Genomic DNA, 14885 nt, shown 5'->3' on the forward strand with positions numbered 1-14885 from the left:
ATATTACTTGTTTGGATTTGGAGGCAGGTTGGGCATGGATTAAAAGATATGAAATGGGTTTATATTTTTTATTTGTTCAATTAAGTTACATAATATCACAATTCAAATGAGAAAAGGAAATACTCAAGTTCAAAATATTTTTTTCATAATAATAACACATATTAATAAAACATCAACAAACAAATAAAAGAGGTAACACTCCCTTTCTCATTTCAATTTAAAAAGGGTTATTTATTTAGAAGAATATTTCTTACAGCCTTTACTCACAAAAGTCATCATTACTAAAGCGCTACGGCCAGTTCAGGATTTAATTAAAATCTATAAAAATAAACATACGAAAACAAAATGTACAATGATCAACATGTGTTTGTATTATATTAAATGAGTTTTGTGAATGAAGGCTAGCTACATGTAGCAATACAAAGCTACGAGAGACTGTAACACGCACTGGGATTAATGATCTAGTCGTAGCTTCATGATTGTAATATATAAAAAGACCTAACCAACTAGGAACATTACAAGTCAATGTAATAGTGTATTGATATATTTAACATTTGTTTTCAAGTGCATTATTTAGTTTAGAACATTGGTTAGATCTCCTTTCGCTATAAGCAATAATAGTAAGAGCCATTTTTAAAACCGAGACCAGCCGTTTTAGGGTCTAGCTGACTTACTACACTTACTAGGGGCTATCGGCGATTTAATATTTATTTTAACTAATAGAATAATGATACCGAGCCGGTTCGAGGGCGGCATTTTCTACAGGTTTACGACATATCGAAAAATAACAATGTGTCGCTAATAACCTCTGAACATGTCTTCACACTCATGTACATGAAGTCATACACACTTAATACTACAAATAATAGTAATAAAAAAAACTATTATAGGCGTTTTATTTTTCGGAATTGAATACTTATGATCGTGGTGTATGTTATGTTATATTCCGTTCAAGATGTTATCTATCATTCAATAATAATAAAGTTTCAGTCTAATACAAAATCTTCGGAATATTTGATAAATGATTTATGGTAAGTAAATTAGATACCAAGATTTATGATTTAATTTTTACATTTTTTTTTCGTCCTTTGAATTATACATTTAAAGTAAAACATGTCAAAAGTAATATAAAACGATTAAATACGAAAGAAATAATCATAATCCTTCATTAATGAGATCTGAATTTATAAAAACAGGTTTAACAGAAAATGGATTCTAACAATTTTTTAGTCTGACAGACTTGATAGACAATAATATAAAGACTTAACAACTAAATCAGATACGAAATTATGCTAATTCAAAATTACAATACTTATTTAATTCTTTATGCAAAATTCCTATGATTCCGGGTCGGTCGACGTATATGTGGCAGCTTTGCTGGTCTGTAAAAATATAAAAGAAAATGTATACTTATACCTATAACTATAAAGAAGATCCTAAATATCAAGGTGCAGTATGTACGTTAGTGTTGAGGTTCAAAGTCTTTCCCAAAATGTCTCTTACTTAAAAATTCTTGTACTAAACAGTCGACAATCTTAGAAATGAATTAGTAGCTTGGAACGGGTAGTTAAGTGATGTGTCTATAACTATAAGAGTTACATATCCAGTTAGATTTCAATGCATACAATCCAGTGGTTTAGCCGTGAAAACTGCAGTCCGTCAGACAGGAAGACAGACTTTTGCATTTATGATATTTGGCCAAGAGACCAAATTGCTTCTGTTAACCATATTTAATACTTTGATATTTTATCAAAATGCTTATTTTTAGATTTTTTATTCAAAGACTACTGCTTCACATTGGGTGCGTTTAACACATTTGTATTTATGACATTTTGGGGATGGCATCGTAAAGATGACGATGATTATGATAAAGACACTCACCTCGCAGCAGTCATAGAAGAGCAGCGCGGTTTCACTGTCGTGGAAGTTAACTGTGACCGTCTTGTACACCGGGTCGTTGCTGGTGTAATCTGTGCCCGACCACACGCACGTGTCGCCTGACATCTGAAATATTTTTTTTATTGCACAATAATCAAACGAGTATGTGTGTTGCCTAATGGTAACTAAACACCACAGTGCATGGTCACGTGCCAAGAGTTATTAATGTGTTGCAGACTTTTTCAGTAAGTGATTCATTAAGCTGAGTGCACTAGGGAATATTTACCGACGACCTCGGTGGCGCAGTGGTAAACTTCTTGTCTCTGAACCGAGAGGTTCCGGATTTGATCCCCGGTCGGGTCATGATGGAAAATTATCTTTTTCTGATTGGCCCGGGTCTTGGATGTTTATCTATACATGTATTTGTTATAAAAAATTGTATCGTTGAGTTAGTATCCCATAACACAAGTCTCGAACTTACTTTGGGGTAGCTGAATCTGTGTGATTTGTCCTAATATATTTATTTGACACAACATATTGAGTTTCTCATTCATTTCCATAGGCTCGAGAGAACAGAGCACATCGTCGATTTCACTCATGTAATTGTAATGAAAAGTAAAGAATGTGGATCGTGAATTTATTATCTTCTTATCGAGTGTTTATTTCTAAAGGTGTGAACTAAATGGAGATTACCCAAGACTGTCACCCCACCGACCCGTGTGGTATAAAATGCTGAGAAGAAAGAAGAGAACATGTGTAATGTAATATTCTTCACCTGGAATTAAGTATCGGTGTGTATCAGCAATATTTCATAACATGTGTGAAGTGAATGGATATTGCTCAAAAATAACAAACTAAAGGAGGCCTACACCGGCTTCGTAGAAAAACGCTGAGATGATGTGTAATGTAAATATTGCTCACCTGGAACTCGGTATCGGTGTATATCAGCATGTCGGCGAGTATTTCGCCCGTGACAGAGTCGGTGACCAGTATCTTGGGCGAGTAGATGTCCTGGTCGTACAGCACCTGGACGTGTCCGTGCTCGCACACAGTCTCGGTGTCGCCCTGCTTCACCACCACCTCGCCGTCGCACGAGTAGTACGTTGACGATTCCTCGTCATCCTACGACAAGATATGTTCTGATTGTTTCCATCATTACATTACATACTTATAAACTAGCGGCCAATCTCGGCTTCACTCGGGTAAAACCTACACCTACAACTATCACCTAAACCTTCCTCAGGAATCACACTATCTATTGATGAAACGCGTATAAAAATCCGTTTGGTAGTTTTTCATACAGAGAGATAGACATGACAGGATTTTATAATATGTATGGATGCGAAAGTCTCATATCCCTTAGGCATATCGCTTTATGTTTTAACTATTATTTTCATCATGATTGTTATTTCTTAATTTAATATTATTTATTTTTCTTCCTTTCATTTTTTGCCTTTGTGTTTGCAACATTTCTTATAATGTTGGTTGACTGGAGATCCTTCTATGGAATAGTCCGCCTTTGCTATTTTACACTACTTCAGATTTTTGTGTGTTCTTATACAATAATACTAAAACACATAGTAAGACAAAGGACATATCTCACCTCATTATAATATCCATCATAGTCTTCATTGTGCTCATAGTCTTCATACCCCTCCTCCTCATCGTCCTCCTCCTCCTCCCGAGCATCCTGCGGCTCCCGGAAGTGGACCTAAGTACATAAAAATATGTATCCATATTCCACAAATTTTAAAATATATGCTGAGAAGAAATAAAGAGTTTAAGCTTATTTCTGGTATACATGCCGTAGACTGAATGAGACAGAGATACTGATTGTACTATTGTGTTGTCTATTTATTTGTTTTATGACATAGATATAATGTAAATTTTATCAAGATCTGGCAACTTTCTTCATATTCATTAAACAGCATCCCTCACCGGGCAACATCAATGAATTTGTTGTGGTTCAAACTAGCAACATGACGTCTATAAAAAAATAACTCAAAAACAAAAAATTGAAAATCACCTGTTTGAATATTTCACTGACAGCCGCCGCACTGTCACCATTTTTCTTGCTATCTCCCGCGTTGGCGAAGTTCGCCGCAGCGGTCGCTTGCGCAGTTTTAGCGGACATCACGTTGTCTGCGCGTGCGCTGTCCGCCATGTGCTTTGGTAGGCGCAATGGCGCGACGGTCTCGAACGGCTTGCTGTTCGTCTCTTGCTGCTCCCTTATTGCTTGCGCGGCGGAAGCTTGCAATTTCTTTGGAGAAAGAATAATAAAAATATGTGTAGATTTTTTCTCTTCTCTCTGTTTTGGTGAAAAATAATGTTTTACTGATTAATAGAATTTCTATAAAATGTGTATAATAACGCGAGATACCTTGCAAAAAAATGCCGTCCTTGAATTGCGAAAAAACCTAATTCGCAAAAAAATAACTCTTTGCAAAATCAAACCATATTTTATTATTAAAAACATAAACCCAGGTGCGGCCTCGCCCCGGCTTTGAAAGGTAATAAAGGCTATGATTACGAGTCACACGCACAGAAACATTCGATGACGATCAGTAATAGTCGATAAGTAAGAAATAAAATGCTTGTAATTGCGAGTAACAATCTCAAACCTACCCTGACGCACTCGACGACCTTGTCGTGGAAAGCGGTGGCGAGGTCCACGGACTTGAACCTGACGGCGAGCATCTCCTGGTCTCCGGCGGGCGTCTCCGCGTAGTTGCGGCCCGCCCACGTCCACGCGCGGTCCGAGTTCTTCATCGGCCGCAACTCCATGTCCATGAACAGTAGCATGTTCAACACGGCTTTGTGTACCTACATGAATAGAGTAGTTGCCAAGGTCAAAGAATTGTAAAAAATATGTATAATCTAAGTAAAATAGATATATTTAAGATCATCATAATTCATTGACTGTAACAATGCAGCTATACGAAGATTTAAACTTGGTTGGAAAGTCAATTTTAAAAAGTATGAAATTACTAAAATGTTGTAACAACTTTTTACAAGTCATCACCATAAACGTTAATGTAGCTGTCGAACAAACATATCTTTCTTCGCGAAAATTTTAGTACGTTGTGACGTCACTTGTTCGTATGGAGTGTTTGGACGTGTCCAAAAATGTGTGATTTTATTTTTGTCATATCTTAGTGATCTTATCACAGTATTTTTTCACTTGGAATCATCATCAAACAAAAATTTGACAATTAGCTTATTACTAGGAAGTTATTATATTCTAGCATAACACGAATACATGGGGAGTAGCTGGTTAGTCCCACCTGCTCTCGTCGTAGTAGGAGGCGATAGCTTTTCTTTCCCGGGTGGTACAGGACCTTCATCTCGCCAACCCCACGCTCCTTCCATTCACGAGTCTTTTCGTCGTAACGATATAACTTGCAACGTTCACCAAATAGTTTTTCCTGAAATATATTTTATTCTAATACAAATTAATCAGATAACCTACCAGCCTGTCCATTCCAGCAGTACTATTAATGGATTACATACACGTAAATGAATCAATGTTTATTTTTTTACGTGCTTCTATATACCAAAATCTTAAAACTTAATAACTGTAACATTTAAGATATTTAATGTTATAATCAAATAATCCACACCTCGTCTTCCTCCCCGGTGGTAACAACAATTTTATCTGGTAGCGGTACGATGGGCTCGTAGTGCGGGTCATACTCCTCGTCAGCTGCGAGCCCCTCTTCGCCGGCGCCGCTTTCATTTTTAGACTTCTCTAGCTCCTTATTGGCCGATTTCTGGCCAACCCCAAACAGCTGTTGCCCGGCACCTTCCCATTGGAAGTTATCTTTCTCTGTAATAATGAACAATATTAACAAACACTGTACACCCCAAATGATATTGAGAATATGATAGATTAAATAATAATTACTTTGAAATCCTCCTGGATTACTGGATGACAGAGCAGCAAAAGACAAATTTGAATCAACTTTAAAAGGTGATTCCACAGGAACTTCGGAAGTTGGTTCTTTCTTCTTGTCACCAGAGCCATTTGCAGCAGGGACATCACTGGATTTTTTTTCAAAGCTTGCTCCAGTCCACTGAGCTGTTGGGTCTCCAACCAAACCAAATATGGATTTCCCAGAACCGAATGGTTGAGTTTGAGATGAATTGGAACTAGATCCTACACTTGAACCAAAGATAGATCCAGGCTTGCCCTGATTATTCGATAAAGCTGCAGGTCCAAATATTCCTCCCTGGTTTGCACTGCTAAACAGATTAAATGGTTTTTGGTCATCTGAACCAAATAATGATTTTATTTCAGTTTTCTCATTCCCTTCATTTTTATTTTCAGATATAAAATCAAATATTGGTTTATTTAGCGACGTTCCTGTTCCTGCATTTCCAAAAACAGAAGTAGACGTGTTTGTAAATCCAAATGGTTTGCATTCTGCATTACTCTGTTGAATTGATCCAAAAATAGATTTAGGTTCCACATTGCTTGATTGAACTGATGCAAAAATTGATTTAGGCTCAATATCATTTGGCTTATTTGATGAAAATATTGATTTTGGTTCAACATCAGATAATTTTATTGATCCAAAAACAGATTTAGGATCAATAGTTTGTTTCTCTTCAGAAGATGTATTCAAAGTATTTAATTTGGGTGCTGCTAAAATATTTGTTTTTGTGCTGACGGGTGTTTGAGACTCCGTACTACAAAATACATTTGTAGTTGGAGGAGTACCAAATAAAGTTTTTTGTTCACCGAGGCCGGAAAAGATTAACTTTTGTGTATTTTCCTTATTTGTAGCGTCATTATTAGGAACATTGTTATTGTGAACACTAGGTGTGGTGGTTGTATTAGAACCGATCGAACCAAGTGGCGTCCTGAACATTGAATTATCAGATGTTCTATCTTGAACATTAGGTGTTCCATAACAAGAAGTGGCTGGACTCTGAAACGAGAATGTGGACGATCTAGTAGGTGTAGACATTGATGATATTGCAGCTTTATTGAATGCAGGCGCACTGAAAGACGCTGTTGTATTTGTCGTAGAGACAGTTGATCCTACAACTATTGAGCTATTAGACGAAGATATGTTAGAATCTTCATCTTCTATGCAGCCACGACAACCAGAACATGGAGCTTTGTTTGTATAGGTAAAAAAGTTTTCCGGTAGCTTTAGTTCCTTGGCTTTTTCCTTCTCTTCTTTAGTAGCCTGTATTTCGCTTACAAATACGACGTCATCACTGGAATCTTTCTTAATTGCATCGCTATGACTCTTCTCGCTGGAATCGTCACCTCTAGCTCTGTCGATTGCTTCTTTGAATTCTAAAGCGATCTCTTTAGTTTTGAATCTAAGACAGAAGTTATGCAAACTGAGCTCGCCATCGCTAAAATCATTGGCCACAAACAGCCATGTTTTGTCGTCCTTTGAAGAATAAATAATGTCCGGCGTCAATGTATGATTCAAGCAGATTTTAAGAACTTGTTCACGTCTCATCACCACCCTGAAAGAAATAAATAACCAAACATTCAAATATTTTTCTTTCTTTTTTATTCAAATTCAACACAATTATATAATAATAAAATAAATAAATAGTCCAGAGTAAAAGTAGTACTTATCTTACCTTAATTTATTGGTATTATTGTGTTTTAAGATTTTTACAACACCAATGCCACGTTCCTTCCACTCGCCAGCTGTAAATCGGAACAACTTAGCGCGATGACCATATAATTCCGTCTCATTTTCTTCGCCTGTTATAACATCCACCTGTGTTGAGAAAAAGTAGACATTCAATTTTTGATTTCCTTAAAAATATTTGATATTAAATAAGAAGATAATCAACTAAATAATAATTGTACGAAATATATGCATAATTAAACATTTCATTATACTCACTTTGTCTGGCATAGGAATGACTGGACTAAAATGTATATGATGACCCTCATCTTCAGATGCATATTCGTTGCCATCACTCTCTTCGCCCTTATCACTCTTTGGTGACTTTATGGGGCTTTTTCCTTTTGGTGGTGTTTTGGGTTTGAATACAAAGTCGAAGGTTCCGCCTTCTTTCTTTCCAAGTGCAATTGGATTTGGATTTATATTAGGAGTAGGAAGTAATGCTGACTTTGTAGCTACTGAACTCATTACAGATTCCCCATTCTTTAGACTAAAGTTAACAGGTTGTTCATTTTCAGTGGTTGATTTGGGAGTACCAAATATAGATGTAGACTTTGTATCGCCAAAGGACACGACAGTCGGAGGTTTATCTTGACCAGTCGATGGAATACCAAAACTAAATTTATGTGTACCAGTGCCATCGAAAATAGAAGTTGTTTGACTTTGTGGTGTAGTATCATTACCCGTGCCAGCAGGGATGCCAAAGGTAAACTTAGGTCCAGACGTTACGAATAAGCTCTTGGGCTCTTGCTTTTTCGCGTTTGGGTCCTTAGGATTGTTACAAGCACCGCAATTATCCAATGCTCCTTCGTTTCTGACATAACATTCTTTGCATTCCCAGGATCCTTCTTTGGCTTTAAACTTGTCACCCCAACCAGGCACTACAGATTCCATAGGTGCTACAGATTCTGCGTTTTGGATACTCAATGAAGTTTGTTGTGGAATACCAAACATAAATTTAGGTGTATCATCTGAGGAAACTTTGATGGATTCTTTTGGAGCTGAAGGATCTTTCGGGCTATTACAAGCATTACAAATATCGACATTGGATTCATTTCGTATCAAGCACTGGGTGCATTCCCAAGAACCGGGTTTTGGCTTGAATGAGTCACCCCATGATGACGTGTTAGGGGTAGAGGTAGAGGAAACCTTTGTGTCATCCGCGCCTTTTGGTTTTGGTTGTTCACAACACGCACATTTAAGATAATCCTCTAAATTGTTAGTGTAACATGTTTCACAATACCATGAGCCCACTTTAGGTTTAAATTTGTCACCAAATCCAATTTGGCTACTTTGTTTAGCAGCATTTTGTTCATCCTTTATAGCTTTAGGATTTTCTTTCATTTTTGACTGGACAGATTGAACAGCTTCCATGAAATCATCACATAACTTTGCTGTTTTAAATCTCAAACAAAATGTTTCTGACACCAACTCATTTTCAGAGTAATCTTTTGCTCCCCATGTCACAGCTTTATCCATATTTGGCATTTTCTGAAATACCAATTCCTTAGTAATGGCATGGTTGCAACAAACTTTCATTATTTGTTCTCTGCGCATCAATAAGCGTACTTTCTGTACATTGTCTTTATGAACAAGCAATTTAATGTTTCCTAGGCCTCTTTCTTTCCATTCCTTATTAGTAGCATCAAATCTCAATAATTTAGCTCGATGTTCAAATAAGACATTTTCATCTTCCTCTCCTGTCTTTTGTTCGATTAATGCTGGTAATGGTATAACAGGTTTAAATTCTACGTTTGGTTCGAATTCTTCAACAGTGTCAGAACTATTCAATGTTTTAGCAGTATCTACATTGGAAACTGGTTTATCAGAGCTAGATGTTGTTTGATTATTAGGTATACCAAATATACCGCTAAATGGAGAAGAAGTAGTGGTTTTGAAAGTAATACCACTAAAAATACTTGCTTTCGATGTCACCGGTTCTAACGATTTCGAATCTTCTTTATTGTCATTTTCTACGGGTTTGAACTTTGGAGTACTGCTAAATGTGAAACCACCAACTACAGTTTTAGTAGGTTGTGAAGTAGTAGATGCAAATTCTTTGACAGCAGCTTCAAATTGATTTGTATCTGTCTTCGAGACTTCAGATTTCAAGCCAGAGTCAGTTGAGATGAAAGTTGAGGCTTCTTTTCTGGCTTTCTCAAAAACTTCATAGAATTCATTAGCTATGTCAGCTGTCTTGAACCGGACACAGAATTTTTCTAAAACAACTGTTTCATCAGCAAAATCGTTAGCTACCCAGAAGTAAGCTTTAGTTTCATTCTTCATTGGCTTTATTTCCATTTCGGGTGTTATAATATGGTTAGCACAAATTTTATGTACCTGTTCTCTGCGCATTAGAACTCTTACTTTCCCAGTCGTTTTGTGCTTTAATAGTTTTATTTCACCAATTCCCCTCTCTTTCCACTGTTTATCGACAAAACGGAATAATTTGGCTCTCGAACTGAATATAGTACATTCGTCTTCTTCACCTGTCGTCACTTTCACTTCAGCCGGTAAAGGAACGATTGGTTTAAAATCAGGACATGGATCATAATTTTCTACCGAAGTATTACTTTTCTCAGACAAGGTCCTTGACTTGTTCAGACTAGTGTTTGGCGTAAATATTCCATCGACAACGGTTGTAGAAGTGTCTAGTCCGTCTCCAAATGACTTGGTATTAGAAAGCATAGATTCGTTAGAAATGCTTACTGCAGGAGATTGTGTATTTTTAAACATACTTGACTGATTCCAACTAGCAAAAGGTGATGCGGTTGTGTTATTTGATTTATTACCATTTGCTGGAAAGCTAAATACGGGGGGTGTCATCGCTTTAGTCTCATTTGTGGATGGCATTGTTATCTGATAATTATGAACAGTAGTGCCTTTAATGTGCTTGGATGGAATAGTCACGCTCAGGACAGGTGCTGGTGTCGTAGTACATGTTGGGAGTGGGTCAGATGAAGTTATAACAACATTTACAGGAAGAGTTCGTCCAGTTTCTTTCGTCTCTTTTGATATAACAATAGGGGCTGGTGCTGGAGGAGGTACAGTCGAAACAGATGGCATTGAAGGCATAGAAGGTACTGGTGGAATTGGCGGGACTGTAGAAACAGTAGATGGTGGAACACTTGGTGCAACAAGTTGAGTAACATCTAGGTACATTTGTTCTGGTGTGGGAAATATACCAGGATAATTCATAGCAGTTCTTGTTGGATCGAACAATGGAGTTGTTCCTGGAACTTGCGCCGCCTGCGCGAATTGGGAATACTGATTATACAAATTATATAAATTTTGACCATACAAATGGTAAGGATTTGGAGGCACCGAAAAAGGTGGCAAGCCAAGCCTTTGATTAAATGGCGGGATTACTTGCGGTAGAGGCAGTTGAGGTGCAAAAGTAGAACTGCTTTCATTTGTTCTATAATCATCCTCTAAGTTATATAAATCACTCTCATTAATAGTCTGTTCGGATGAAGCCTTTTTCAATTTATTTACTTCTTTTTTTAATTCTGCTATTTGTTTCTTCAGATCGCCCACATCTTTACATTCATTTCTGCACTCATCTATTTGATCTTTTACTTGGTCAACTGAGATCTTTAGCAGCTTAAATTGGTCTGTTGTATTTTGAATATTAGAGTGAATAGTGCTTATTATTTGGTTACCCAATTTCCGATTTTCGTCAAACCACATTTTTGTTTGTTCCATAAAGTCATTGATAGTTGTGTCTCTCTTCTGCAAATTTTTTATTTCATGTTCAATTCTTTCCAAATATGGTTGATCTACTCTAGTACTCTCTAATATGTGAGAATCTACAGCAGTACGGTAATTGGTAGCATTAGGATTAGGTGCTTGTTTAGGTGTTGAGCTAAGATTTCGAAATACGTGTGAGTTTGTACGCAGCGGAATAGACTCACTTACAGCTAATGAAATATTTTCATCTGACAAATATTTTCCATCAGGGTCATTTCCAATATTACCTGACAGTTCGGGATCAATTTTATTTATTTGTGTTTCAATATCTTCTATTAATAACTGTGTGTCAGAATACAAAGGATCATCTTTGGTTGTTTCAATATTTTTAAGCAAATCTAAAGCTTTATAGGCATAATTTTTAGCCTTTGAGAGCAAAGCAGAACATTTAGATTTAGTTTCATTAACATCTGTAGATGTATTATTTTCTTCCACTGCGATTTTTTTATAAGTTTGACTCAGATAATAAAATGCTTGAGGTGTTTTCACATTAGAAAGAATTTCAATGACCCTATCATAATCACAATCATTCAAGTGGTTAACCGCAACAAAAAGTTTACTTTCACTAATTAAGGCTATCAATTCCTTAGTATTCAGTTCCTTGTGTGTATAATCAAACATTCTTTTCTCAGGCAGTTTTACTACAATTTTACATTTCAACTTTTCAAGTAAAGGTATTGCAGAAGAATAATACACTCCAGCTCTGATTTCAAAATTTGTCTTTTCATCTACACCAGTTGTTAATTTTGCCTTCTCACTAAAAATGCGGCCAAGTAAACATAACATCTCAAGATCCAAACCATGGCTGTCAACACATCGCACGACTTCAATACCTCGACTTATGGTCGCGCGAATATCCGTTAGCTCAGTTCCCAATTCGTTTTGACTGAATTTATAAGCACAGTCCCACCATTTCATTTGAAGTAAAGAACAAAGTAGGTCTGTAATATTAGCAGGTAAAACTGTAGGTTTGTCAGACAAATAAGTCACTTCTCTGGATTTTTGTTGTCCAGCTGTTAGAGCAGCACAGTAAAGAAAAGCATGAATATCCAATTTATTCAGGGTCTCAGGACCACAAGTTGATGCAATAGGCGTCAGCATATCAAAAAGAGTACACTTAAAGTGTGCATAATTCTTGTAATTTAAAAGTGTCCAAACAAAATGATGTAGTGAGTTGGCAAACTGGTGTTGTGCTTGCAGATCATAAGTTTCAACTTCAATTCTTCTTGGTAATCTCAGAGTAGGAGCTACAAAGGTGTCAGAAGCCAAGTAAGAAGATTTTATCTTTGCCAAATGTCCTCTACCAGTGAAAATCTTTTCATATAACTTATCTCTCCAATGTGTACCAGAGCAACTCTGAGATATTTGATCCAAGATTGATTGATTTTTTTCTTTCATATTAGCAAGTAAGTAGTGTCCAGATTGAGAACACCTATAAGCTCCTTCTGAATACCAGCGTTGCACTGCTTGTTGTTGTTTTTCAGGGCCACTAGCAAGCCAGTTTACTTTTGGATCAAGAGGTGCTACATGCCAAGCAATCAACATGAGAGGTGAGGCAGTATTGGTAGCGTGTCTCCAACTCAATTGATCTTTCTTAGCCTTCTTTAGAAGATAGGTGGCTACATGGAATGCCAATTGACCTCTATGGTGCTGTAACAGGCTTGAATGGAATTCAGCAAACCCAGGTGAGGCTCCTGCCTTTGTCACAGCTTCTATAGCCTGATCATAAGCATGTAAAAGGTCATTTGATTCAACTAAACTCTTTGATGAGCCACTTGGTGTTTCTGTGAGGCTCAAAACGCAAATACGCTCCCTAACAGTTAGTAGAAATAATTGATTAAGCCAATCACTCATGTTGTAGGAATTGTGCTTGATGATCTCAATAAGTGTTTCATACCAGGAATAATTGTTAAGAAAATTGTTTCTGCTAAACTCCACATTACAAGCATGATCTGTAGCTTCTTTGATTTGGTTTGACTGCAAATAATGTTTAAGAAGGCGTGCATGAAGTAATGCATCCTTAGGTCGCACAGCCAGTTCATTAGTCAACAGACTAACAAGTGCAGCTGGGTCTGGGTTGGAGATGGTTACCAGTCTTTCACGTAATTTGTATGTTACAGGATGTCTGGGAAATGTAGCTTCAGCTTTCTCATACCAATATTTGGCACGTCCCAAGTCAATAGTAATCTCATCATCGGCAAGAAGCTCACAAACTAAAAAGATAAAAGAATACATATAAAAACATGTCACAATTCCCTTCAATGTCAGCACTGTAAATAGCTAATAATTTAAACATGACAAACAACATTACAATTAAAATATGCATATATAAGTCTTTGTCTTTAGTTTCTGTATCCTAAAGCTAACCCACACATCACAGGTTAATTTCATGTGAACATGATAAACAGTAGAAAGTAAAAAATTTGGTAGGTAAGACCCACTTTTGAATTTGACAGATACACTGGATACCTTATTTTGTTGTCTTTGGTTATGCTCAGCCCTTGGATTAAAATTTGTTGGGGGGCCTAAATAAAGAGTAAAGATTTCTAATTAAACAAGCAAAAATGCTTGCATTAATTTAAACTACACCCCTGGCATCTGCATACATTTAAATATCTACTGTATAATATCAAATGTCTATTAACTATCTATAAATAACCAAAATCGTTGAGAAAAGATTCATCAATATACTATAACGAGGACACGGCATCTACCCTCAAATAACCAAAAAACAAGGTTTGAATGTTATGTCACAGCAATAATGGAAGATAATACTCACTATCCAGTATGGTACATGTTTGAGTAGGGTCAATATCAAGGGATGTTTTATATTGCTCAAGAGCTTTTTCTTTTTGTCCCAATTTCTGCAAAGCCTGTCCAAGTAGTTTGTAAGCAGCTGCATTGTTGTCTTTTTGAGTCAGATATTGTTCAACGTATTGCTTGCAACTAGAATAGTCCCCCACTTCGAAATAAAGTCGTGCCACCGAATAAGCTCGCGTTTTGAACTGAAAATATGAAAATTTCATTGGAATAAACGTCAGAAATGTACAATCCTTGAAATACCTACCCATGTAAGCCTTTAAACAAAATTTGTACTTACCTCTTTCGCAGATAATTTGGACATCAAGTTCTCAACGTACTTATCAACATCTTTCTTATTTCTATACATTTTCACAACTAAACACCAAATCACTTGGAATTAACGCGTACTCAGATTTGCACAAGATGAAAATCGCGTGGGGCAAAAGATCGGCATCGGCATTTATTCGGTCATTTTTTAAAAATAGTATTACCATATACAAAATTTAAATTACAATAACGGCTGATTTACATTGATCTTTCTACTTTTTCCAGTAACACTAGCACTGGATCCAGTCAGAAACTGAATCTGTATTCCGTAGGTCACATTTCAATCCAGTCAAGCATCCTGGTAACTGGAAATCAATATTCCAAAATAGAGCAGTCCCTATTTTTCCGATCCAGTGACCTCCCGCGCGCTGGATACCCGTGCCAGTGGTATTACTGGAAACCGCTCACACCGTTTGAAAATCGCATCTGGCAACACTGATGAAATGTCAGGTTATTCATACGATTCAT

At 36.7% G+C, this 14885-nt stretch overlaps 1 protein-coding gene across 1 annotated transcript; it reads right to left on the reverse strand.

Moving 5' to 3' along the window:
* Positions 1-54: 54 nt before the first annotated feature.
* Positions 55-14818, reverse strand: LOC128670037 (E3 SUMO-protein ligase RanBP2-like). Its single transcript, XM_053745387.2, has 13 exons — positions 14389-14818; positions 14068-14293; positions 7758-13501; positions 7486-7628; positions 5783-7365; positions 5499-5704; positions 5163-5303; positions 4504-4701; positions 3905-4138; positions 3482-3589; positions 2800-3000; positions 1882-2004; positions 55-1382 (listed from the first exon to the last, which is right to left on the reverse strand). The coding sequence occupies exons 1-13, from the start codon at positions 14455-14457 to the stop codon at positions 1338-1340; spliced, it is 9021 nt and encodes a 3006-aa protein (XP_053601362.1). The 5' UTR covers positions 14458-14818; the 3' UTR covers positions 55-1337.
* Between the last annotated feature and the right edge of the window lie 67 nt (positions 14819-14885).

Source organism: Plodia interpunctella, chromosome 5, assembly GCF_027563975.2.
Source record: "Plodia interpunctella isolate USDA-ARS_2022_Savannah chromosome 5, ilPloInte3.2, whole genome shotgun sequence".
Taxonomy (NCBI): Eukaryota; Metazoa; Arthropoda; class Insecta; order Lepidoptera; family Pyralidae; genus Plodia; species Plodia interpunctella.